Genomic DNA, 27,712 nt, shown 5'->3' with positions numbered 1-27,712 from the left:
TTGATAAAATGTACTTTTTAATAGAAATTGAACACTTTTTGCCTTGGTCACACTGGAGCTCGTCACAACCTTCTCTTTTCTAGACTTAATTATAAGGCTCTTAGACAAACCTGAGGACTCCTACTGTAAGCCCATCTGTAATAGATACCCAGACGGCAGTGAAGGTTTCCAGTTCCTTTCCAATTGTGTGAAATTGGAACTCTTGTGTGTCCAGAGCTCAAGTGGTAGAGCAGCCACCCCCAACCTAATACCCTTCCAGATATTTTGGACTACATCTCCCATCAGGCCCAGCCAACCCATTGCCTGGCAACCCCTCCCCCCTTCAACTTCAACCAACATTAGCTGGAAAATAATCTCAGGTAGTAATGCTGGGAAAACTCCCAACATTCACAGTTTGGCTTAACATTCAGGTTCATGAACAGCTCTAGAAACCTCGAAAACCTGCTCACTCTTTTGCAGCATTTTCATTGGTCCTGCAAATGCATTGCCCAGTTTGTGGATATGGGAGTTTTTTTCTCTTCTGGACCAAGACAGCAGCTACCTCTGGGTGTTTTTAAAAGGACGGTCAAAATCTCTGTGACTAATGCTGGTTTTGTCCCCATCATCTTCCTCCACGCTGAATCTACAACAGGCAACAGTGAGACCGAGGAGGAGGGCGCTGGTGGGGCACTGCCCCTTAATACACCAGTCTCCAGACAGCAGAGGCCAGTGGAGGTGGGCAGGAGGCAATGGGTCTCAGTAAGCCAGTACAAGAGCCTTGGCTGAAGAGCAGAAATCCAGAAAAGGGAGGGAGGGCAAGCCACACAGTCCAGCAAGGGGCTCTTTTGCACGCTCAGAGTGTTCCCCCAGTTTCCCATCCTTTGGCCCCATTGCGAGAGCCTCCTTGCTGCTGCTGGGCTGGCACCTGAGGTAGCGACGGCTGCTGCTCAGAGTTCAGAACGCCCTGGCTGTTTTGGCACCGTGTCTGGACTGCTGGGTGTCCGGACCTCCTCGTGTTGCATGTTGGCATAGGCCACCTCCTGTGCCAGCTGCTCCAGGGGTGGGCGGCCCAACAACAAGTTCCGCAGAGAAATCCAGGTCATCAGGAGGCTGAGAAGGCAGAGAAACAGAAGGAACTCACCTTATCAGTTTAATGTCTGCATGCACTAGATATGGTTTCTTCAAGAGCAGGCTACTGCAATGCTCTCTATGTGGGGCTTCCCTTGCGCTTAATCCAGAAGCGGTTGTTAGTGCTGAATGCTGCAGCATGGTTGCTGATAGGAATGAGACCCTGTCAGCACATAAGACCTCCGCTCAAATATCTACATTAGTTGCCAAAGTTCAGGGTGTTACTATTACTATATAAAGCCCTTCAGAACTAGGGACAAGTTTACCTGTGAGATCGTCTCACCCCGTTATATGCCCAGTCAACCGCTTAGATCAATGGAACTGACCCTGTTACAGGTGCCACATAAGACTCTTTCCACACTCGTTAGAATTCAATATTCTAACATTTGCACTCTGGAATTCCCTCCCTATTGATACCAGGCAGGCATCTTCACTGTAATCTTTTCAGCACCTGCTAAAACATTTTTGTTTAGACAAGCCTATGCTGAAGATTAGAAAGGTGATGTGTGTTTTAATATACTTTTAATATATTATTATTTTAACGTTTTGAAAGTCTTTAATTTTTATTAATTTTTGCTGGTAATTATCATTATTGTTTTATCCGTTTTGTAAACTGATTTGAGGGTTTTGTTGTTGCTGTTTTGTTTTATGATTATCAGCATATGACATTGTGGCCCCGGAGCAGAGTTTTCCAAACTGTGTGCCGTGACACGTTAGCTGCAATGTGCAGGTGTGTCGAGCGAATGCTCTTAGTTTAGCCTCCGGTTTCCTACTAAAACTGAACTACCGTGTCGCAAAGTGATGCATATCTAAAAAGTGGGTCACCATCCTGAAAAGTTTGGAAAGCTCTGCCCTAGAGCATTCCCCATTTGGTTTGGCCAGTGAGACTGCTCTCAGTGCAGGCCAGGTGACGGGCACCGAGAGAGCAGAACCCCCTTGAGGTTGTTCTCTTGCTGCCATCACATTGGGTGACTGACAGGTGGGCAGCCCCACCCACAGACTGAAGTTGGCCTGCAGGGGAGGTCAGGATTTAGTTCCTTGGCCCTAGCTGTGCATTTTCACCACCATAGACTGTGTGCCTAGGGAAGGGCCTTTTCTAAAACATTAAGACAAACTGGCACTGTGAAGAGGAACCCCCAGAAAAACAAACGACCCTTTGAACGTTGCTCCCTTGTTAAAACAATTTTGCCAACTACCAGTCCATTTCCAATCAGAATTCAAAGTGCTGGTTATGCCCTATATGACTTGGGACCAGATTACTCAAAATATCCTATCTCTCAATATGAACCTGCCTGGGTGAACTCACCTTCTCTTAGTCCCATCAACAGGAGAGGCACAGCTGGGAGGTGACAAGAGAGGGAGCCTTTTCTCTGGCTGCTCCCAGACCGTGGAATTCCCTCCCAAGAGAGGCTAGCTCCCTCTTTGTTATCCTTCCACCAGCAGGTTAAGACCTTTCTGTTTAGAGAGGCCTTTTTTAAAAACCAAGGTGCAGACAATGCTGATCACTGGCTGCTGTCAGGGCAGACTACAGTCATACCTTGGGTTACAGATGTTTTAGGTTACTGGAATGGGTTACTTCCGGGTTTCGGCAGTCACGCATGCGCAGAACCGCTAAATTGCTCTTTGCGCAGAAGTGCTGAATCACAACCCACGTGTGCGCAGACGCACCGCTGCGGGTTGTGAATGTGCATCCCGCACAGATCACATTCGCAGCCCGAGCGTCCACTGTATATTTTAACTGCTGGCTCTAAATGTGTTCTGATGCATTTTAACTTTTGGTTTTAACTAGTTTTCTTTTATTACTTTGTATTTTATAACAGGTGGCGCTGTGGGTTAAAGCCTCAGCGCCTAGGACTTGCCGATCGAAAGGTCGGCGGTTCGAATCCCTGCGGCGGGGTGCGCTCCCGCTGCTCGGTCCCAGCGCCTGCCAACCTAGCAGTTCGAAAGCACCTCCGGGTGCAAGTAGATAAATAGGGACCGCTTACCAGCGGGAAGGTAAACGGCGTTTCCGTGTGCGGCTCTGGCTCTGGCTCTGGCCAGAGCAGCGATGTCACGCTGGCCACGTGACCCGGAAGTGTCTCCGGACAGCGCTGGCCCCTGGCCTCTTAAGTGAGATGGGCGCACAACCCCAGAGTCTGTCAAGACTGGCCCGTACGGGCAGGGGTACCTTTACCTTTACCTTATTTTATAACAACATTTTTAAACGGTGGAGACTACCTTGAATCCCACCTTGGAAGAAAGGCAGGCTATCAAAAACATGAAGTAAATAAATGGACTCAGTCACCCTGGCAGCCAGACTACAGGGTGCCCACAGCATCATCCAGCTGCCAAAGCCAGAAAGTGGACCAGGTTAAGCCAGCAAGAAATGGCAGGGATGGGCAGACGTTGTGCAGAAAGAGAAGGCTTTTCTCACCTCCTGCGGAATACGAAGTACTTCTTGGTGATGAAACGGTGGAAGCGCTCGGCCAGTGTGGCATTGCGGCGCTTCTGCAGCTCCTCCATGCGCCACTGGCGGCGAAGAAAGGCCTCCACGACAGGGTCCACCTGCGTCACGTTCTCCATGGAGCTGTCCAAGATGGGCTGTAGCTCTGGAGGGAGGGGCTCTGTTTCTGGGGGTGGGGGCAATATCAGGATTTAGTATCAGAAGTCTGAGAGTCGCTTGAAAATGAAATAATGCTATCGTGTAAACCTGTGGTGCGACTGCACTTGGGATACTCTCTATGTGGTTTCAGGTGCTGGACCTCAAAAAAGGACATTGTTTCAGAAAAAGGCAAGCAAAATGATCAAGGGGTGGAGCAATTCCCCTTCAAGGAAAAACTGCAGTGTTTGGGACTTTTTTGTTTAGAAAAAAATGGGACTTGGCAGGGAGGGGAGATGAGAGAGAGAGAGAGAGAGAGAGAGAGAGAGACATGGCAGGTTGTATAAAATTATCTCTGGTGTGGAGAAAGTGGACAGGGAGTTCTATCATACTAAAACTCATGGTTATTCAGTGAAGCTGAATGTGGGAAGACACAGGACAGATTAAAGGAGTTCTTCACCCAGCACAGAGTCAAACAATGGAACTCACTCCCACTAGTGGCAGTGATGTCCACAAACTTTAAAAGAGGATTAGAGAAATTGATGGAGGATGCGGGTGGCGCTGTGGGTCAAACCACAGAGCCTAGGACTTGCCAATCAGGTCAGCGGTTTGAATCCCCACGATGGGGTGAGCTCCCGTTGCTCGGTCCCTGCTCCTGCCAACCTAGCAGTTCGAAAGCACATTAAGTGCAAGTAGATAAATAGGTACCACTCTGGCGGGAAGGTAAAGGGTGTTTCCGTGCGCTGCTCTGGTTCGCCAGAAGCGGCTTAGTCCTGCTGGCCACATGACCCGGAAGCTGTATGCCGGCTCCCTCGGCCAATAAAGCGAGATGAGCGCCGCAACCCCAGAGTTGGTCAGGACTGGACCTAATGGTCAGGGGTCCCTTTACCTTTAAGGCTTGCAATGGCTATTAGCCACAATGTCTATGTTTCACCTCAGAGGCAGTTTGTGTGAGTTTGGGAGCAGGTGAGAGAGGCTACTACACTCCTGCCCTGCTTGTGGAATTCTGCCTCAGACATCTGGCTGTGCCCTGTGAGAACAGGATGCTGGACTGGATGGAAGAAACCAGGAGGTTTTAATCATAGAATCATAGAATCCTAGAGTTGGAAGAGACCACAAGGGCCATCGAGTCCAACCCCCTGCCAAGCAGGAAACACCATCAGAGCACTCCTGACATATGGTTGTCAAGCCTCTGCTTAAAGACCTCCAAAGAAGGAGACTCCACCACACTCCTTGGCAGCAAATTCCACTGTCAAACAGCTCTTACTGTCAGGAAGTTCTTCCTAATGTTTAGGTGGAATCTTCTTTCTTGTAGTTTGGAACCATTGCTCCGTGTCCACTTCTCTAGAGCAGCAGAAAACAACCTTTCTCCCTCCTCTATGTGACATCCTTTTATATATTTGAACATGGCTATCATATCACCCCTTAACCTCCTCTTCTCCAGGCTAAACATGCCCAGCTCCCTTAGCCGTTCCCCATAAGGCATCGTTTCCAGGCCTTTGACCATTTTGGTTGCCCTCCTCTGGACACGTTCCAGTTTGTCAGAATCTGATAAGCTCTGATAAGCTCCTCCCACAGCTAGTCACCTGCCTCAACAGAAACCCTGCCCCCTCTGACCTTTGCACAGGGAGAGCAGCTAATCAGCCACAAGAAACACACACACAAGAAAACCCTTTTTGCTCCTTGTTCAGCTGCTGCCCTGCTGAAAGCACCTGAAGGCACCTTGAACTTTCCGCTTGGGACTGAAGAGCCCAAGGCCAGTCCTTGGCCTGTCCCAGCAGCAGGCGTGAAATAGAGGAGGACTGTGTCAGCAGAGGCTGGTGCCCTGGAGCTGGCGGGGCAGCCAGGAGACCTTCTGAGGCCCCCAGTTCATTTGCCCCACCAACCACTGCCCAGCCTTACCTGTCCCATTCTGCACCTTCTCCCGCAACTCCTGCAGCCGAGTGAAGTTCTGCTCAAGAGCCGCCTCTGTGGTGTTGACGTACATGTACATGTAACAGGAGGGTTCCTGGGACACTGTGAAGACTTTGTGGTATTTCCCCGGCGGCAGCTGTGTCCAAGAGGAAGAGAGCAAAGTTGGAATATCAACACAGGGCCCTGGCCTCATTTTGCTTGGGCCCCACCATCTACAGCAGGGGTTCCCAAAATGGACAGTACTCCCCATTACTGGGGTGGGGGTGCTGTGAGGCAGAGGAGGGCTGGAGCAGGTTCCTCCAAGCATGTTGACTGCTTATTTATGACTGACCAGGTGAGAGCCTAGAGCAAAACACCTTTATTGCTTTGTAAAGTTTTTCTGCTCCTACTACTTTCAAAACTATTTCCTTTGGTCACGGTTTGTTTGTATTTGTGATTCTGAGTTCTCACAAGGCACAAGAGGGGCCATATTCAGTTCAAAAGAGAAAATGGGCTATATTGAAGTTGAGATAGTCAGCTTTTTATGATATAGCAGCAGTTTAAGTGTGGTCATTGACTGATTTAACTCTCAAGAGAGGCTTTTCCCATGGAAAGTGTTCAGGCCCATACCTAGAAAGCATTCAGTTAAGCAGAAGACCACTCAGACCCATCCTTTCTAGGCACAGGACAAGTGGAAGTGTGGACAAGCCCTTAATGTGGTATACAGTGGTGCCTCGCAAGACGAAATTAATCCGTTCTGTGAGTCTCTTCGTCTAGCGGTTTTTTCGTCTTGAGAAGCACCCCTATTAGCAGCGTAGCGGATTAGCGCTATTAGCGGCTTAGCGGCTTAGAAAAAGGGGGGAGGGAAGGGAAAAGACTCGCAAGACTCGCAAGACGTTTTCGTCTTGCGAAGCAAGCCCATAGGGAAATTCGTCTTGCGAAGCACCTCAAAAGACGGAAAACCCTTTCATCTAGCGAGTTTTTCGTCTTGCGAGGCATTCGTCTTGCGGGGCACCACTGTAAATGACAGAGCAGTGATCCATCTGAGCCAGTGCTGCTCCCCCGATTGGTAGTGGCTCTCCTGGGTCACAGGAGTGCAGAGGTCTTTCCCAGCCCTGCTGCTGTTTGAGATGATACTGGGCAACTGGACCTTTGACCTGCTGCATGCAAAACATGTGCCTGACCATGAAGCCTCAGCCTTTCAGCAGTGCATGCAAGTATTGCGCATGGGGTGAAGGTTCCAATACTTCAGTGGGCTTGGGGGATGTGAGGTGGTCGAGAGGTGGTTAGATGCCCATTGCCTTTCCTTTGTGCTTTGGGGCAGAGCATCAGGATCACTGGTGGTCCTGGACGCGGCTGGAAAAGGCTTCCCTTCCCCTGCTCTCCAATTGCGAAGGCTCAGCTCGGTCCTCATAGAACCATAGAATTGTAAAGCTGGAAGATACCCCAGGGACCATCTAGTCCAACCCCCTGCGATGCAGGAATCACAGCTAAAGAATCCCTGACAGATGGTCCTCCAAGCTCTGCTTAAAAACCTCCAAGGAAGGCGCGTCCACCACCTTCTCAGGTACTCTGTTCCACAGTTAAACAGTCAGAAAGCCATTCCTAATGTTTAGTCGGAATATCCTTTCTGGTAACTTGAAGCCCTTCTGGAGCAGCAGAAAACAAGCTTGCTCCATCTTCCATGGGACAGCCCTTCAGATATTTGAAAGTGGCTGTCATATCGCCTCTCAGGCTTCTCTTCCCCCTCACCTGTATCCTGTCTCCTTCCTGCAGCGTGTGGTTCTTCTGCGTGCTGACAATCTCCACTGCAACTTCCCCTTTCAGCAAGTGAAGGCTAGTGTTGCCAAGGTCCTCACTGACAAAGTTTTCCAGATGCAGGCCTGCCATGGGGGACAACTGGGAGATGAGCAGCTGGAATGCAACAGAGCGCCCAGGAGCAGCCCCAAGACCACTGCTGCTCTGACACCCCAAGATCACCCCCAGGTGAAGTTTCACCAGTCTCTTGCAATGGCTTCCCTACACAGGCAGTTAAAAGGCAACTTGCTCACACAAGCAAAAGGCAACATGCCAAAGAATACTGTGTAGACTTGGCTTAAACAGGGATACCGTTTCCAGGAGAAGGCAAAAAACAGCACAGGTGTACCTGGGAAGTCTGCAATGAAGACCACCTCGGTTTGGTTGTCCAGGGCGTCCTCAATCTCCTGTAGCTTTGTCCGCCAGGGTGACAGGTCAACCAGCAGAGGCTTCACCCATGTCGTCTTTTGGAAAGGGGACCACTCAGCCTTCACAATGTCCACATGTGGATCAAAGAGTCTAAGGAGGGGGGTGACATGGGCAAAGTGAAGATACCCAAATCAGAAGGACCCCGGCCATTGTCAAGTCAATATAACTAGCAAGGAAGAGGGCTCTGCCTGCATGGCTGTGTTCCTCCGATCCATTACGGCTGTCATTCCTTCCATGCACTCAATTCCAGAATATCTTTTGAGTCACAGACCACAATGATTTGGCTCATCACCCAGCTTTGCAGGATGGGCTCAGCTTGAGTTTATGAGAGGTTTACTCATTTAAGGACAGGTGGTTCTTCAATGTTCTATCCAAAGTCAGTGATATTACGAAGAAACTGCATGATGGGAAGCAACATCCTAACTTCCACCCCCACCCTCCCCAACACTTGTATAGCACTCCAAATTTACTGGAATTGTTAGTGCAGCTTGTATAATTCCCCCTCCCCACCTCCCATGGACCAAGTATAACAGGTGAAGAGACAGTCTGCCTGCCGATCACCCAATGTCACAATGACATCAAGTGATCTCCTTACCTGGCTTGAAATCAAACCATCCAGGCAAAGGCACTGTGCTTTGAAAGCTCCAGTGATCAGCTGATGTACAGTGCAGGGGGCATTGCAGGAGCCATTGATTAGATGACAGGAAGGGCCTGGCAGCCCCGTTTTTGGCACAGCCATGTCTTTACCAGCCACACAGCTGGCATGGCCAGGCCAAAGCAGCCTGCTGGCCAGTTGGGGAAGACCGAGGAACCTGATTGGGCCTGTGGGCTGGAAGCTCCCCAGTTTTGCTTTACTGTCATTGCAAGCAGCAATCTCAAGGGCATTTCTGTTGCTGGAACAGCCCACTCACCTCTGCTGGAAGCGATCGTTGATCGAGACCCAAATATCAAAGTAGATCTCCGGCTCCGAAATGTTATAGTTGTGCAGCAGCTGACTGAGACAGGTGGCATACTGCTTCACCATATCTGCGTGGTCCCTCCAGCGTCGACTCTGGGTGAAGACCTGCCCTAACACATGCAAGTCTCAGCTGGGGCACAAGAAGGGTGGCAGGCTGGTGGGGGGGTGCAGGGAAGAGGAGAATGGGAGGGCAGGAGGACAGACTTGCTGCCGTGAGAGGTCTTAAGAGCAGCAAGGTCTAGCAATCAGTACCCAAAATCCCAACAGTTCTACAGCTAGAAAGTGAAGATTCCAAAGATTATGCAGCTCATGCAAATTCACCTCTCTGCACTTTAGATGTATTATTTGTTCCAGCTGCTGAATTTGGACCAGACCACATCATTATTGAGGAAGGTTTAGTTGTTGTTTGAAGACTATCCCTGCCTCCAGGTCTGGCCCTGACAAGAAGGCTACAGGTGTCCCACAAGACACTGTCCAAGTAATGATTCAGAAGACTGCTGCCATCCATGATTTGATGGAGGAATTGACCTAGCATGTTATAACAGAGATTTGCTTGGACAAGGTTGATGAGCCTGTTCTTGCTACTGCTTATCCACCAGGCTTCTCTTACACACAGCAACCTATATCATGTGGGTGGGGAAGGAGGGGGGTGCAATGATTTTTAGGAAGTCTTTAGTTTTCACCGGGCGTCCTATTAGGGAGACACAGTTTTCTGAGTGCATGTTCTGGAAGCTGGGCAATAGGGGCAGTACAGGATTCCTTTTGGTGTATTGACCTCCCTGCTGCACCAAGAATTCCCTGCCCAAACTGCTTCAGGTCATGTTGGATGTTCTCCTGGAGACACCTGGCTTGGTGGTCCTGCTTGATTTCAACATCCATGCTGACATGGCCTGACAAGGGGCTGCTTGGGACTTCATGGAAAGCATGGCCTCCACTGAGCTGTCTCTGAATAAATATGGCCCTATTCATAGCCATGAACACACCTTAGATCTGGTGTTTACCTCTGTGGATGTGGGTGATCTGACATTAAGTTTCAGTGGAACAAAAGAAGTGCCATGGTCAGATCACTTCCTGGTGCAACTAGACTTCTCTGCAACCCGATTCAAATGGTCTTCCCCTGACACTTAATGGATCCAAACAGCTTCCAAAGGAGATGCATTATCCCTTTCTGATGGCCTCTCAGCCGATTCCCTGGTGGCACGCTGGAATGTGGGGTTAACTAGGGCTATTGACTGTCTGGCTCCAAAGCGCCCTCTCCGATTGCATGGAGCTCAGATGACTCTGTAGTTTTCCCAGAGCTGAGGTTGATGAAACACCCAGAGTGGCTGCGGCAACCCAGTCAGATGTTTCTCTAAAAGCTGGATTTTTATTCCAAAAGAAAGTTAGGCATCCCAGATTGATGCATCTTGGTCTACGAAACAGCTTGTATTTTTGTGTGTATATATAAACATGGCAGAAAACCCACAAGTATCAACAAGTAATTATTTGTAAGTATCATTTGGAGGTTTCCCATCTCCTGAAATCCTCAGGAAAACACTTTGAAGTGGGTGGGCTGTGCAGTGATCCTCCCAATTATGATTATTACTTGCACTAATTAGTCATGTTCCCATAGAGGCTAGTGGCGTGGGACGCCGGGGCGCCAAGTTCTGGAGGGTGCCAGGGAAGAGGCGGAGGCTGGACGTGGCACCTCCCGGCATCAGCTTGCCGCCCTTGCCTGCCTCCGCCATGCCGCACCATGCCTGGAGCTTCCATCTGCCGTGGCCACCGCGGCACAAAGCGGCCAGCTGAGCCGGAAGCCGCCACGTCCAGCCTCCGCCTCTTTCCCACCCTCCAGCTGCTGCCCGCCTCCTCCAGCCCTGCCGGCAGCGCCGTCCTCCTTTAAAAAAGGTTAACAACTCTGGGAAATGGGGGGGGCGGCGGCGGAGGGAGCTTTGCACCACGGCACCGGATATGCCCTGCATGTTTCCCCCTTTTCTTGTTTTGCATAAAGTTAACTCAAAGCAACTTGCAATACACAGCATATGAACACTTCCCTACATATCTGTCACACATGGCATGAGCTTATTTTATGAGATACATAGCAGGCAGCCTCGACAAACATCACACTCCTGCAGTTAAAACTGACACAGGTACAGTGGTCTGAATACAACCATGTAACCGACCAGGGGCACCAGCTCTTGTGGGCTCAATTCTTTTGCCCCTCCCCATATTTTGGGGCTGGGCCCCCCAATGTTCTAAATGCATGGAGGTGAAGTGTGGAGTCGAGCATAGTACAGCTCCAGTGGCCGACTCCTCCTCCTCCTCCTCCTTCACAAAGGGGCAGGAGGGTCAAAGCTGCCGGCTGCTGGTGGCGGCGCCAAGAGGAGGTAGAGGAGGAGATGCCAGCCATTGAAGTCGTGTGTTTGGCTCAGCCCGCAGCTCCTCCCAACATTAGGATGTCACACATGCAATGTTGCCCACCCGCCCTCTATTGCCCTCACAAGCTGGCGCCTCTGTCCTGACATGCAATGTATCCCTATGTCCAATCTCTGTATGGGACAGCTGTGTATTCCTGCTTTGCAGGACTAAATGATCCTCAGGGTCCCTTCTACAATTCTATTATTTGATTTGCAGTTTGCCATGTGGGAAGCAGCCCAAGTAAAGTAGCCAAAAGCTGCCCCCGCCCCCTTGCAAATGAAAAGGCAGAGAAACTGACCCCAGGGTTGAGGTAGCCAACCTCCCCAGTGAGACCATCACGGTACGTAATCTTCACATGCTGGTGGGAGCGTGCGTGGACCATCATGTCCCACGAGTAGCCATAGAGTCCATTTGTCCAGTTGTTATAGCCCTGCACAAGGAGTTGAGGGGAAATCTGGTGACTTTTCCCAGAAAGGATCTTGTTTTCCCTCTTCCTTCACCCTCCAAGCCTGACAGTCATGGACAATGCCCTGAGCTGCCACTTTGGAGTATTATTTTCTGACTAAAAACTACCAGCAACCAGATATTTCACCTCACAATCCTGATTAAGATTCTGCCGTTACTATCCTGCACCAATATATTTCAGTGTAGATCTGGACCAGGGAACCTCTCAAACTTGCAGGAAAGCTGGGAAAGAAATGCACCATGGGAAGAATTGCACTGGCTCAGGTGGGGTCTCCTCAGTCCCTCCCACTTTGTTAGCCCAGATCCGTCATCTTCTGCTTCCCAGAGGACCCACGTCAAGGAAAATCTTATCTGTCCAATGACAACATCCAGCACTTTTTGCTCCAAGACCCATATATATATATATATATATATATATATATATATATATATATATGCACGTCTGCAAGAGTTAAGAAACACCCCACAATACCCTCCAGAGCAGGAGTAAACTTGCTCCATCTTCCTCATGAGAGCCCTTTATATATTTCAAGATGGATATCTCATCACCTCCCAGTCTTCTCATAAGACTTGGTTTCCAGACCCTTTACCTCCTCATTCACCCTCCATTTCAGTTTGATCACATTTCAGCTTGTCAATATCCATCTTAAACTGGGGTGCCCAGAAATTGTTCCAGGACTCCAGGTGGGGTCTGACTAATGTTGTTTAGGGCTTTGTGAATTAACATGATTAACACAACGCTACCCAGAAGACACCACCACGTTGGCTGCTTCTGCCAAGCAGGCCTGTCTCACCTGGGTGATGAAGTGGGAGTAGGGCAGGAATAGCTGCTCCAGCACATACAACACTGTGAAGATGGCCCCCAGTTTCTGCCGCAACCCCAGCTTCTGGGCTCCTCTGCCTAACCTCTGCTGCCCTGCTCCTCCATACACACACTCCTGGCTGGGCTGTGGAGCCTCTGAAAGGGGCAGGAGCCTTTGGAAGCAGGCTGGGAACTTCATGATCAGGTGGCGCGGCCAGTCTGGGTAGCAGAAGAGTGGGCTGGTGGCCAACATGGTGTAGGAGAACATACCTGTGGGCAAGAAATAAAGCCGGAAAATTGGACTTCTGTGGATTAGGACAGGGAGGCCAGAGAAGGAGATGTTTGCAATACCAGCCCAATGAGGATAGGTACAATGGCCATCTTCCACCCACCACCTTGCAAAAACAAAGACGAAGAGGAAGTTTTATTACCAAGTTTGTCACACAAACTACCCCAAACGGCATTAACATAGGCTTGCAAGTGTATGCAAAAGCTACAATCTCCCCCCCCCCCATGAACCTATGTTAGCAATTTGCAGCCCGTTAATACTATGAAAGGGGGGGGGGTGATGTGAGGAACCGCCCACATTTTTTCCCAAACAGCCAAAAAAACTTGTTTGCCTGGTTACCTAGAAGGGATTCTTACTCACCACAGGCGAGCAGGAGCGTGGTTAACGGCCAAAGCCAAACAAGGCAGGAGTTAAGGGCTCCTGACCTTCTTGCGAAGAAGAGAGTTGTTTGGACTTCTGGAGAACTTACCAATGCTGAAGAGCTGGGAGTTCATGCAGTGAAAGTAGGAGACAAAGACAAGAGCCACGGGTCGGGTGGCGTCAAAAAACAACAGGTAGCCGGCGGTCAAGTCCAGCATGAGACCCCCACCGTGAACTACCAGCAGGCTGGTCATCTCCTCTGAAAGCACCAACCTGAGATAGAAGACACAGCATAACTGAGAAGTGGTGGGTGAAGGTGAATGGCCTATGCTCAGGACTAGGGATGCACAGCAATGTCAATTTCTATGTGTTTATTCACAAGTCTCTTCTTTTTTTAAAAAAAGCCCATGCAGATATTTGTTTAAATATACAGTATGATCAAATCTTCCATGCATTTAACTCACATGATTTCAACCAAGCTCTATTCATACCATGTCTGCTTGGGTTACCTGGCATGAAAAGAGATCTCTGCCTTGCTTGTTGTGTGTGCAAGGCCCACTTGGCGTGAGGGCTCTGGGAGAACTGGGGACTCTCTCCCTCCCCCTACCCTCACTCACTAGCTGCAGGGCAGTTCCAAGGGTTTGGGTATATGCAGTTTTCATGTAAATGCCGAACTTTTGGAACTGAACCCCCATGTAAGACGAAATCATACTCTAAACTTAAATATGCATTTTATCACAAATGCATTTCTAAACTTATTTTAGTTTTAAACCTGCAAATTAATATATATGTGTGTGTGTGTGTGTACATTTTTGCGCCAGGAACTGTATCACAAAATTTGGTCATGTCCAAAGGATAATCACATTCCAATCCATCAAAGTGGTTGGAGGTCAGCTCACTTAAAAATGTGGACCAAACAGGGGCTTCTGGTTCTGCTCTGCCTTAATGGAGCCAGACTCCATGACAGTGAGAGAAGGAAAAACAAGAATGACTGAGGGTAATTATCCTTGCAAATTCCCCCCAGGGACAGGGGGAAGGGGCTTCACTCGCAGTTCATAACCTTGCTCTGGCATGGAATGCGGGGGGGCAGGGAGGAGCTGAGTGCAAAAACATTTCGCCCACCGGAAACCCTCTAATGCCGCCATTAAGAAGCAGAGGTTCTCCTGTTAGTTGGAGCTTAATTGGACTAAAGTACAGGTGTGTGCTAGAAGAGATGAGATCCCAAAACGCAGAACAAAACTGAAGATAAGACTTCATTTGGTGAAAAAGACAGTGGGCAGAGAGGAGAGCCTATGGTTTCTTTAAAGTTTTATTCTCTATATTTATGATTCAGCAACTCTCCTCTGAATGTTAGTTCAAATTATACAAGCGAGGATGAAAGAATTGGATTATAAATATGGAACTGTGTGTGTAAAAAAAGGAGAAAGGGAGGGAAACACTATTTTGCAAAAGGCTTAATGATAGAAACTTAGAGCCGACTCTTCCCTATCCTTTATTATTTGCAGAGTGAACTGAATAATGCTAAGAGGACTTGGAATTTAATTTAATTGGAAGTATATATCATATATCTTCAGTTGGAAGGAAGGATGTAAGGCGTCTGTGAACTGCCAAGGAACTGATAAGGTTCTTTACTGAGTCTGCAATTCGACAGACCACTCTTCTTCCCAGACTGAGAGGGAAAATGGTGAAAACAGGTTCTTTTTTGGGACAGAGTGACTTTTGCAGCTGTTGCAAAAGTTGCAAAACAATGAAGCACAAGACAGAGCAATGGAGAAATTTCTGGAACAATGGGATATCAGTTCCTCCCAAGGCATGATGGATAACAGCAACAACCGGGGGAAAGAAAGACATAACATCTTACAAGGACAGGAAGAAACACCACAGACAGAATAACTGCCACACACAGGAAGAACAAGAATATAATATGATTTCCTCACTTGTAGCTTTATAAATCATTTAATGTGCCAACACAAATATAACTTTTTAATATTGCAGTTGTTGTATAAGGGATTAACATTATGACTGGAAATTAATAAGATTTTGGAACGCAGAAATAAAGCAAATAATCAATTCATCAAATCTAGCACACAGGGGGCCACTTTATCTAAATTATATAATTTGGTATTTGAACAATTGGTATTAATAATTGTATTATAAATTAGTATTGTTATAATGCGGTTATTATTGGATTGTAATTGAAAACTAGCAAGTATTATCCCTAGCTGAAGCCAGACCCTTCATGGGAATTCCACCCTCCCAAATCTAGGATGCAGAAGGGAGCGGCTGGAACCTTCCACCTGTGTGACTCCTTGACCTTTCTCCTCCATCACTGCTTCCGCCTCCCCCCTCCCTCCCACCCTCCCTTTCCTCCTCACCTGAAGGGGCTGAAAAGCCAGTGGTGAGCAAGGGAGCTCATGGAGTAGCCTTCGACCCAATCCGCATCCAGTTTCTTGATGCCCGCAATGAAGTACACAATGAAGATCTGCTCGGGAACAAGGCCAAGAATCTGGGAGTTAGATTCTGAAGCACAAGACATCAGGCAGGACCAAAGGGGTTGCCCATCTCCAAACTACCTTCGGGGCGAGGAAAGGACCTTGCTACATATCCCCCAATGAAGGGGGTGAGCTCTTGCTCAGCAGCAGAGCACACACTTTGCATGCAAAAGATCCCAGGTTCAATTCCTGGCATGCCCAGGTAAGGTTTTGAAAGACTCTGGCCTGCAAACCTGGAAAGTCACAGCCCATCAGTGTCAGTGCTGAGCCCATGCTGCTTCTGTGGGGGTGGGGAGTCCTGGCTCATCCATCTACACAGAGGCTGCTTTGTTTCCAGAGGACACATCAGTAATAATAATAATAATAATAATAATAATAATAATAATAGTAATTTATTATTTGTACCCCGCCACTCTGGGCAGCTTCCATAGAAACCAAAAATACACTAAAATATCACAGATTAAAAACTTCCCTCAACAGGGCTGCCTTAAGATGTCTTCTGAATGTCAGGTAGTTATTTATCGCTTTGACATCTGATGGGAGGGCGTTCCACAGGGCGGGCGCCACTACCGAGAAGGCCCTCTGCCTGGTTCCCTGTAGCTTTGCTTCTCGCAAATTGGGAACCGCCAGAAGGCCCTCGGCGCTGGACCTCAGCATCCGGGCAGAACGATGGGGGTGGAGACGCTCCTTCAGGTATACTGGGCCGAGGCCGTTTAGGGCTTTAAAGGTCAACACCAGTACTTTGAATTGTGCTCAGAAACGTACTGGGAGCCAATGTAGGTCTTTCAAGACCGGTGTTATGTGGTCTCGGCGGCTGCCTCCAGTCACCAGTCTAGCTGCCGCATTCTGGATTAGTTGTAGTTTCTGAGTCACCTTCAAAGGTAGCCCCACGTACAGCGCATTGCAGTAGTCCAAGCGGGAGATAACTAGAGCATGCACCACTCTGGCGAGACAGTCCGCGGGCAGGTAGGGTCTCAGCCTGCGTACCAGGTGGAGTTGGTAGACAGCTGCCCTGGATACAGAATTGACCTGCGCCTCCATGGACAGCTGTGAGTCCAAAATGACTCCCAGGCTGCGCACCTGGTCCTTCAGGGGCACAGTTACCCTATTCAGGACCAGGGAGTCCTCCACACCAGCCCGCCCCCTGTCCCCCAAAAACAGTACTTCTGTCTTGTCAGGATTCAACTTCAATCCATTAGCCGCCATCCATCCTCCAACCGCCTCCAGGCACTCACACAGGACCTTCACCGCCTTCACTGGTTCTGATTTGAAAGAGAGGTAGAGCTGGGTATCATCTGCATATTGATGGACACCCAGTTCAAACCCCCTGATGATCTCTCCCAGCGGCTTCATATAGATGTTAAAAAGCATGGGGGAGAGGACGGAACCCTGAGGCACCCCACAAGTGAGGGCCCAGGGATCTGAACACTCATCCCCCAACACCACTTTCTGAACACGGCCCAGGAGGAAGGAGCAAAACCACTGTATAACAGTGCCCCCAGCTCCCAGCCCCTCTAGACGGTCCAGAAGGATGTTATGGTTGATTGTTTCAAAGGCCGCTGAGAGATCCAGCAGAACTAGGAAATAACTCTCACCTTTGTCCCTAGCTTGCCGGAGATCATCAACCAGCGCGACCAAGGCAGTTTCAGTCCCATGATGAGGCCTGAATCCCAATTGGAAGGGATCCAAATGGTCCGCATCCTCCAGGCGTGCCTGGAGTTGTTCAGCAACCATGCGCTCAGTCACCTTGCCCAAGAATGGAAGATTTGAGACTGGGCGATAGTTGGCCATACTGGCCAGGTCTAAAGATGGTTTTTTAAGAAGCGGTTTAATGACCGCCTCTTTCAGCGGATCTGGGAATGTTCCCTCACAGAGGGAAGCATTCACCACCCCGCAGAGCCCATCGCCCAGCCCTTCCCGGCTTGCTTTTATTAGCCAGGATGGGCAAGGATCAAGGAGACAGGTGGTTGGTTTCACGCGTCCAAGCAGCTTGTCCACATCCTCGGGGGTAACGGATTGAAATTGATTCCATGCAACTTGACCAGACAGAGCTCTAGCACTCTCCCGCCCCAGCCCTGCTCCCACGGTGGTGTCTAGCTCCTTCCGAATATGAGTGATTTTATCTGCAAAAAACTTTGCAAAATCGTTGCAGGAGATCTTGGGGTCTTTACAAGGCCCCGGCGGTAAAGGTGGTTCCGTTAAACTGCGGACCACCTGAAAGAGTCTCCTGCTACTATTTTCTGCAGATGCAATAGAGGCGGTGAAGAAAGTCTTCTTCGCCGTCGCTATTGCCACTTGGTAGGCTCGACGTTGAGCTCTAACCTGTGTCCGGTCAGATTCGGAGTGAGTTTTCTGCCACCAACGCTCTAGCCGTCTCAGCGATTGTTTCATCGCCCTCAGCTCCGAAGAAAACCACGGGGCTGTCCGGGCTCCATGCAATCGGAGAGGGCGCTTTGGAGCCAGACAGTCGATAGCCCTGGTTAACTCCGCATTCCAGCGGGCCACCAGGGAATCAGCTGAAAGGCCATCAACATGGGATAAAGCATCCCCTACCACTCTCTGGAAACCATTTGGATCCATTAAGTGGTGGGGGCGGACCATCCAAATAGGTCCCACCTCCCTGCAGAGGGGAAGGGTCGCAGAGAAGTCCAGTTGCACCAGGAAGTGATCTGACCATGGCACTTCTTTTGTTTCACTTTTACTGTGTCAGATCACCCACGTCACTAGAGGTGAACACCAGGTCTAAGGCATGTCCATGACTATGAGTTGGGCCAAACTTATTCAGGGACAGCCCCATGGAGGCCATGCTTTCCACGAAGTCCCGAGCAGCCCCTTGTAAGGTCGTGTCGGCATGGATGTTAAAATCTCCTAGGACAACCAAACTAGGTGTCTCCAGGAGAAAATCCGCCATGACCTGAAGCCGCTCAGACAGGGAATCCTTGGTGCAGCGGGGAGGTCGGTACACCAAAAGGAATCCTGTACTGCCCCTATTGGCCAACTTCCAGAACATGCACTCAGAAAACTGGATCTTCCCAGTAGGACGCCTGGTGCAAGCTAGTGACTTCCTAAAAATCACTGCAACCCTCCCTCCCCGCCCACATGACCTGGGTTGCTGTGCGTAAGAGAAACCTGGTGGGCAAGCAGCGGCAAGGACAGGTCCATCTGCTTCCTCCAACCAGGTCTCTGTCACACATGCCAGGTCAAATCCTCCATCCACAATCAGGTTGTGGATGGCAGTGGTTTTGTTCATCATTGACCTGGCATTACACAGCAACACCTTCAGGTCATGTGGGTTTCCCCTGTTGATTCCAGTATCCATCCGGTCAAGGCCTCACCCGGAGGCAGGGATAGTCTTCAAACAACGACTAAACCTGCCTCCTCGGTAATGACATGGTCTGGTCTTAGTGTACCTCCGCCTCCTGCCCATGATCACCGAGATTGGATGTCCCAGTGCTTCCCCCCCCCCCTGTGGAACTTGTCCCAGCCATCATGTTGGCTGGGCCCCACTTCCAGGCAGCCCTGATCCCGCCCCTTAAAAACAAAACACAAACTATACAGAACCAATAAAACAACAACAACAAAAGGAACAGAACAATTATACTAAAATTAATCCCCAACCAAATATCCATCCCACCCACCCACCCCCAACAAAGGAAAAAAGGAAAAAAAGAAATACAAATTTAAATTGCCACCGACTGCTTGAGGACATTTTAAAACACATTAACCACTTGGAACAGGGAAGCAATCGCAGAACACTTCCCAACTTCCCCAAAAGTTTGTTCCAAATAAGGGCCTGGGCCAGTTGGAAGAGGCCTTGGAAGGGAACAGGCCCTGCAGACACTGAGAGGAGTCTGCATACTGGGGTGGGGTGGGGCTGGGGGTAGGGGGAAATAACAGCAGCGCTTTACCTGTGTGCGCAGCAGCGTGTAGTTCCACAACGGAACATGCGCGTTTCTCTTCTGTGGATTCCAGAGGCCATCAATAGACCTAAAGGAAAGAGATGCATTACCAAGAGGCCTCCAGTGGGACTGAGAAGCTACCCATGGACCATTTTAAATCGAGACAAAGGTGTGTGGGGGGGTCCAAATCAGCTCAGCCAGTACCAGAGGTGTTCTGGATGCCTAAGGCATCCTCCTGAGTGATGGCACTTAAGAATTCTGAAATATTATTTTCAGCCCACCGCAACACAAGACATTTTAAAAAGGTGGTGCTGTCAGGGGTGGCCCATCCAATTTTATCACCTGCCGCCGCCTCTCCCACCACTGCCTCCCACACCCCACACCTCCGCTGAAGCCTTGCTTGCTAGGGTCACACAGCTGCAGCATTCGGTTTCTGGCAAGAGGTCCACAAAATCTTTCTGAAACCCAGAAGCCACCGTCACTTCTCCAGTGGCAACAAGGGGGGGTGGGGGTGTCAGAAGAAGCTATTCAGAAAGCCGGCACCTGGAATCTGTCTTTGCCACAGTTTGGAGCTGGTCATGGGCAAACTAAGCGCAGTGAAGATGCACATTCCAGGCCATGACCTATGAATCCAAGCCCTGAGTGGTAGCCAAGGGTTGCTACTGGATTACTACGTATGGTTTGTACAGAGAGAAATAAGGTCAGGTTTTCACCTAACACTAAGCCAAGGCACAAAGGCAGGAGCTGGGAAGCAGCATAGGAGACACCCTTGAACAGTGTGCACCAGCAGGTTACTTGTGCACATTAAACCGTAGTTAATTTTCAACTGTGGTTTCATGTGAAATGTGGCCAATGCCTTGCAGTGCAAGACCAACATCTGCTGGTGCCGACATGCACATGAGTTAAATATCAATGACTTGCATTTACAGTGGTACCTCGGGTTAAGAACTTAATTTGTTCTGGAGGTCCGTTCTTAACCTGAAACTGTTCTTAACCTGAAGCACCACTTTAGCTAATGGGGCCTCCTGCCGCCGGAGCACGATTTCTGTTCTCATCCTGAAGCAAAGTTCTTAACCCGAGGTACTATTTCTGGGTCTGTAACCTGAAGCGTCTGTAACCCGAGGTACCACTGTAGTTTGTAAGTGTGGCGGCACCCACACTTTGGAACTCCCAGCCTGTTGACATCAGGCAGGCGCATTTCATTGTGCACTTTTCACAATTTTTGTCTGGCAAGCCTGCTCAGATACTGTATGTAGAACATTGACTGGTGTTTTAATCTGGTTTTCAGCTTATTATTTATTTTAATTATTTTTTAAAATGTTGTGAGTAGCTGTTTTTAACTATTTTTACCAATTATTTCACTGTTTTGTTTTTTTGTAAACCACTTTGAGGTTTCTTTCTCCAATCAAGTGGCATATAAATTTTATGAGATAAAGTGAGTAAGATGTCTTCTCATGTTCCTCCTCCAGCTGCTGGAGAATTCCTAGGGACCTCATGCCAGAGCCTGCAGGTGTCTTGGACTGGATGGAGGCAGGGGTGGAGGGGGGTGGAAGGCACTAGCTGGGGAACCCCCAGGGGAATAAGGCTCAGAGCCCAAGGACTGGTGGTGGGATGATGACAAGTGGTCAGAAGGGAGAAGAGGGAGCAGACTGGGAGGAGGATGTGTTGGAAGCTGAAGACGTAACAGGGTTTAGTGAGCAGGAAGAGGCTGTGGCAGAAGCAGAAGCAGAGGGAGGTCAATAGGCAGAAGTGGAGGCATGCTGCTGAAGAAGCCAAGGAAGCTCCCCCTCCTGCTGCGACCATCTCTCCTCCCTGCTGGTCTCCTAGAACACACAGAGAAATGAAGAGGGTGGAGCAAAGAGAGACAAGACAAAGTAGCCTTAGGCTGCTGGGGAAGGAACTGGGGGAAGAGGGGCCTTAGAGAGGCACTGGGAAGGCCCCGGGGACCTTCAGTCCTCGCAACGGCCACAAATGTAGCAAGACCTACTGGGAAGAGTTGCTGTGATCACTGCACTGTTTTGGTTTCCTGGAATAAAGAGCTAACTTCACTGACACTGATGTTTTTTCATTGCTGACCTGCTCCTGACTCCTGACACAAGCTGTTCAAATGTCCAGCTGAAATTGTGTAATTGAAATGTCGGGAAAGGTGTTTACTTGGCATAAGCATGTTGTGAGCAAAGAGGAGGCATTGCAAAACCTGACATCAGGGTTGTTGGGTGAAAGCAAAGCAAAGGGGTATCCCTTACCAGTAACGGTTTGCGTTCATGAACAAGAGCTGGAAGCCCAGGAGGCCGTAGAGGTAGGAGTGGTTGTTCCATGTTGTTTTGTCCAGGAGGAAGACATACCAGTAAGGCACCATGAAGAGCAGGCAGCTGAGGCGGTAGAAGCAGCCCAGCATGATCCCCAAAGCACCTGTTGCAGCGAGGGAGGCAAGGTCAGGTCGCCAGAGCACCTTCTGCAGCCGGACTCAACCCAACAAGGCCCCAAAGCTCAGGAAACAAGGCGGGGCCAACACTGCAGGGCTGGTCCACCCCACCTCCCCGGCCTTCTCCCAGTGTCCTTACCCAGCAGCATCACTGTGTAGACAAGGTACATCCAGTCCAGCGGAAGTGGCTCCAGGAAGTTGAAGAGGGGGAAGCGGCACACCTTCAGCCCATCCAGGTATTTGTGGTCCAGATGGCTCAAGCCTCGCTCCTGGGGAATGTCCAAGGCCATCAACAAACCTAGGCAAGGGCCAGAGAGAAGAATGATGTGGGGTGGAATGGGGTCAAACACTGGAAGGAAACAGGCATGCAATGAGGATCTGAACCCTTGGCTCTTACAGCGTTTCCATGCACTCTGGCCTCCGTCACGGTCCTCCGTGCACCAGTAGTGGTTTAGTCCTGCTGGCCACACGACCCGGAAAGCTGTCTGTGGACAAACGCCGGCTCCCTGAAAAGCAAGATGGGCGCCGCACCCCATAGTTGCCTTTGACGGGACTTAACCATTCAGGGGTCTTTTACATTTACCTTACCCTAGTCCAACACTCTAACCAGTACACCACATTGGTACATTGTGTGCTACTGCAGTCCACTCCAGAAAATGCTGAGGGTCATGTGGACTTATAACGGTGGAACCGTCAGATGTGTGTCACAAATGAAGAGTGAAGGGGGCTCAGAGAGAGTTTCAAAACACAGAGTAGAATTTTTTTTCCACTGAAAGCAGCAGTGATTCAAAGGAAAGCTCTGTCATTCTGTACATACACACACACACACACACACACACACACACCTCTTGTTAGTTTTTAGGACAAACCATCCAGTTCAGCCCATGATGGCATCACACCCTGATCTCTCATACCCAAGTCCAAAGTCTCCTATCACTGCTGATAAGAAAGAGGCCAGCAGCACTGGCCCAAAATGAGAAGCCAAAAGCTGCTGCCAGCTACGGATGTGGCATCTCTGCAGCTGCCACCAAAACCAGCTGGCTCCAGTACGGGAGGGAAACACCACAGCTTAAAAAAGCAGCGCATTCCTCCACATCCTGTGCACTGAACTGGATTGCAACCACCATGAAATTATTTCCCCAACAGCTCTCAGGAAAACCAGCCCATCTATTTTGTTTGGCAAAGAGGCCCTGTGGGCAGCTTTGTAAAGAAAGAGGCGTGTAGGAACAGACATTCCTTCTGCAAGAGATATGGCAGAGAGTGTGTGAAAGGAGGGCAGCAGCGGCCATCACATGCAGAGAAAAAGCAGTTATGAATCCTGCACCCAGCATCTCCCAAAAGGTCACAAACACAGCATGAGGGAGGAGAGGAGGAAAGCCACCTAATTTGGGCTCTTGACACCCATTCCTGGTCTCAACATGGCCATGCTCTCTCTTAACTCTGCCCACCACCCTTTCTAGGCCTTATAATAATAATAATAATAATATAATAATTCATTATTTATACCCCACCCATCTGGCTGGGCTTCCCCAGCCACTCTGGGCGGCTTCCAAAAATATATATATTAAAATACTGTACTACATCAAACATTGAAAGCCTCTTCTAAAAGTCTGGTAGTTGTTGCATTTACATCTCAATACAGGGTGCACTGAAGATCCTCACAAGTTTAAAGGCTCCAAAGAAAGCAGTGGACATCAAATGATGCATTGAGGATGAGGAAATAGCACAACATCAGCATTGGTGGATCAAATAAATCTAGCCAAGTTTCCTGGCTTCAACCGTGGCAAACATCAGGAAGACCAAGCGACACGGAGTGGACTAGCAGGGAGCACTATCTTATGCCTGCCAGCCCAAGGGAAGCTCAGGTGAGTTTCCTGCACTCGAGGCAAGGTCCTCAAAAGCATTCCTTGGAAAGGAAAATGCCCTTTCTTCCAAGATTTCCTGCAGCTGCTGAAGACTGAGTATGTGGAGTCTTTAGCCTGGATCAATTCCTGACAACAGCAAGAAAGTGACCAATGCACACTCTGCAGCTGTCCTGCTCACCTGTCCTCCCCACCCCAGGCTTTGTACCTGTATTTCATGCTCCATGTTCAGCCTCAAAGGACCAACAGCATGGCTTGCGACAAAAGGGTACCAGAGAATGAAACCCTTTTTAAATTTCTATGACAGCAAAAAGGAAAGGAAAGGCCCACAAAGAAACAATCCCAGCTCTGATAGGATTGGGGGTTTGACAGTATGTGGTGGCCTCTTCTGGTGTTTGCTAGTCAGGCAGATAGTCAAGTCCACCCTCCTGACTCACACCTCAACCTTTGGAGGCCCTTAGTTCACAAATAAGATTGCGTAAGATTGTGTCCTCTGCATTATGTTCTCCTCCTAGTTCTGCAGTGGTCTCTCAAGCAACTGTACTTTCGCTGTAATGTTCTATTATTATTATTATTATTATTATTATTATTATTATTATTATTATTTTATCATGTTGTACTGTTAGTGTTATAATTGCTTTCCTACTTCTGTAAAAGAAAATGATGATTGCCAACAACAGGGGTTTCCAGCAGCTTTTCTGAAGATCCAGATGAGATGTTTCCCTTGCTCCTAGAGACAGGCAGCAACTGAGACAGGAATGCCACATGTGTGGCACCATGACCCCAAAGACCCTGTTTCTTGAGCTTTACTGCTGAAGGTAACATGGAGCAGAACCTCAGCTGTCAACTGGGACTCAAGCCTAGACACACATGGGAGGGATGGAGCTTTGCGGATACAGTATGAAATGCTTTCTGCAACCTAGTGGCCTCCAGATGTTGCCGCTGTCGCTGTTCTTCTTCTTATTATTTTAGGCTAGTGTTGAATGCATCAGAAAGGAAATCTCCAAGGAGAGGGCATTCCATATCCTGGGAGCTGTAACCAAGGAGGCCCTGCTATATTTACAGATTGAAGCCAGGAAACTTGGCTAGATTTATTTGATCCACCAATGCTGATGTTGTGCTATTTGCTCATCCTCAATGCATCATTTGATGTCCACTGCTTTCTTTGGAGCCTTTAAACTTGTGAGGATCTTCACTATCAGCACTGCCTCTCCACCTTAAGGCAAGCAATGAGGCAAAGTGCTCCTTCAAGCAGCAGGTTGGCTACCAAGGGCTTGATACACCAAACTGAGCACCTTAAATCCATCCTGATAGCAAATATGCAGTCTGTGCTCCACTGGCTAAGGGGAGTTGTAATCCAAAAAGATCCCAGAAGCACCAGGTTGTGGAAAGCTGCTGCTGTGGGCACAGATCAGCATCTTTCTGAAAGCAGTTGACATCCTGGAATCTTTCCTAAACTACACCTATGCCAAAAGGATTTATCCTTACAGATATCAAGCACTCTCCAGTCCACACCGGCCTCCCAGGGCCAGCACTCTTAAGGCAAAAGACTCACCAAAGAGAAAGCGGAAGATGCCCAGTGCCGCAGGGTCAGTCGGCCTGTTAAGTAAGCAGACAAAATGGTGCCAGCTGGAAAGATCGGCCCATTCAAAGCCCAGGAGGCGCTTGGTCCAACTGTGGAGGGTCGAGGGCCCAGGCTCCTCCTCCTTGTTGCTTCGCCTCTTCTGGCTGGCAGGAGACTCTGACAGCTGAGTGCCTGCAAAAATAAGATGAAAAGGATGGCAGCTGCACCCCAGAGGGAGAAAAGGAGTCGTGGATCAGGGGCAGAGCGTCAGCTTTGCATGCAAAAGCCCGGAGTTCAATCCCAGAATTGCTGAGTACATCTGAGATGGTCCCAAATCTGAACAATACTGACCGAAGCCGTATCAAACCACTTTAAGCAGTCAAGGCTTGCCCAAAAGACTCCCAGGGGCTGTCGTTTGTGAAGGGTGCTGAGAGGCCTTAAGCAACCCCCTGACCCAGCAGCAGGATCTCTCGTCTCTTTAATTTATGAGGCACCAGCATTATGCCAGCAGAGGCTGCTTTTCCAGTGACTTGGGGACAGAAGAAGCTACTGCCTTCTAACAGGAAAAGTAGCCTCTGCTGGTATAATACTGGTGTCTCTCAAATTAAAGAGACCAGAGGTTGCCAACGGCAAAGGAATGGGAGAATCTGCATTTTGAAAACCAGCACACTGCTAGGCACACACAGCAAATTCAAACTGGCTGTTGATAAAATCCCCCCCCCCCCAAATCCTGCTGTCTACTTCACCTTGTTGCACATATTGGCCAAGTCTTGTCCTTACACTCTGGTGTGACCAAGGGACAGCCCAGGCAGGAAGGAGCAGGCTGAGCTGGGGTGGGGGGAGTGTAAAATGTTGAGGACCCCCCCCCAGACTGTATTCTATTGCACCCTTTACTCCCCCCCCCAAAAAAAAAGTGAATGAAGTGGAATGGATTCCCTTGGGAAGTGGTGGACTCTTCTTCCCTGGAGGTTTTTAAGCAGAGCTTGGATAGTCATCTGTCAGGGATTCTTCAGCTGTGCTTCCTGCACTGCAGGGGGTTGGACTAGATGACCCCTGGGGTCCCTTCCAACTCTACAGTTCTATTATTCTAAGCTTTTAAAAGATATATATGGTTGTTCTTATTACTTTAAAATAAAAGGCATATCTGGTTGCTAGCTAAAAGCATAGCTGTCAACCTTCCTTTTTTTTTGCGGGAAAAATCCCTTATTCCAGCACTGCTTCCCACTGCAATCTCGGATTGTTAGATATCCCGTAGACTGTCCCTGGGACAGGTGAGGCTGCTGATCCCTTAATTTTGAGGCTGCTGATCCCTTATTTTCAAATCTGAAAGTTGACAGCTATGGCTAAAAGGGCAGAGCAGCGACCAGTGAGACACAACTCTCGTGCTTTTTCCCCTTAAGATATAAATGTTTAGAGGTACTCTCATTTTCCTGCTCATATTGAAATACTGCTCCTCAATGAGGCCAAACTTAGATTCACAAAATGTTTAGGGGTGTGCGTCCCAGCGGCGTAGCGTGGGTTGTCAGCACCCGGGGCAAGGCAAGTAATTTGCGCCCCTAACCCCTAACCTGCCGCCGCTGCCAGCTTCTTCTTGCTGCTACCTGGGCTGGGGTATTTACAGTAAGGTAGCCACGGCGGCAGCGGCGGGTCCGTGTCAGGTGATCTGAGGCGAGTTGCCGCTGGCGCTGGCGCTGGCGCCCAAACGACGCCACTTGCCCGGAGGAGGAGGGCAACATGGCCCAGCAGCTGCAGCAGCGGGGACCGCGGCGAGCGCTGAGAGCCGCTGCCTGCCGGACGCCTTCAGCCCGGACGCGCGCACAGCTCGTCGGTTCCGCGAGACATGGGGCTCTGCTACAGCCTGCGCCCGAGGCTCTTCGGCGACTCCGGAGGCGGCGAGCGTGCCCCCCCTAGATGTTGCGCCCGGTGCGGCCAGCCCCCCCTGCACCCCCCACGCTACGCCACTGGTGCGTCCCCCTGCGTCCCCCCAGAAAAAAGCACTGCTTAAGGCTATCCCGGGTTGTCTGCCCTGGGCATGGGGGGAATTAAAAGAGGGGATTGCAGAGCCTGCCCTCCTCGCCCCATCGGGGGGGGGGGGCGTTTGCCACGGGGAGACGCGCTGCCAGTCCTGGGGGCGGGCGCTGCGCCCCAGCTGGGCTTGCAGGAAGAAGAAGAAGGGGGCCCTTCCCCACCCCCCACCCCCCCGAGAGGCCTGAACCTGAACCTCGCCCCCCCCCCGTCTGCCCGCTCATACCCGCAACGTGCACGCGCCCCGGCCCCATCTCGACGTGGCGGTGGGAGAACGAGAGCGCGCGCCGTCTGCTCGGCGGAGTCCCGGCCAGGGAAGCCCCCCAAGAGAGGAGGGCAAGCCAGGCAGCGCCGCGCAGCCCTGACTTCC

General features: G+C 49.8%; 1 protein-coding gene across 1 annotated transcript; it reads right to left on the bottom strand.

Annotated features, from left to right (window-relative positions):
• Positions 1-27,712, bottom strand: GGCX (gamma-glutamyl carboxylase). The gene is made up of 15 exons (XM_079987470.1): positions 27,569-27,712; positions 25,309-25,509; positions 22,031-22,189; positions 21,713-21,878; positions 19,476-19,554; positions 15,451-15,557; positions 13,185-13,348; positions 12,419-12,696; positions 11,458-11,589; positions 8,716-8,867; positions 7,725-7,894; positions 7,331-7,461; positions 5,588-5,735; positions 3,521-3,716; positions 1-1,089 (listed from the first exon to the last, which is right to left on the bottom strand). The coding sequence occupies exons 1-15, from the start codon at positions 27,594-27,596 to the stop codon at positions 927-929; spliced, it is 2,274 nt and encodes a 757-aa protein (XP_079843596.1). The 5' UTR covers positions 27,597-27,712; the 3' UTR covers positions 1-926.

The sequence above is a fragment of the Podarcis cretensis genome (genome assembly GCF_951804945.1).
Source record: "Podarcis cretensis genome assembly, chromosome: 8".
Classification (NCBI taxonomy): domain Eukaryota; kingdom Metazoa; phylum Chordata; class Lepidosauria; order Squamata; family Lacertidae; genus Podarcis; species Podarcis cretensis.
Note: the sequence above shows the minus strand (reverse complement) of the source record. Positions and strands in the feature narration are given on the sequence as shown.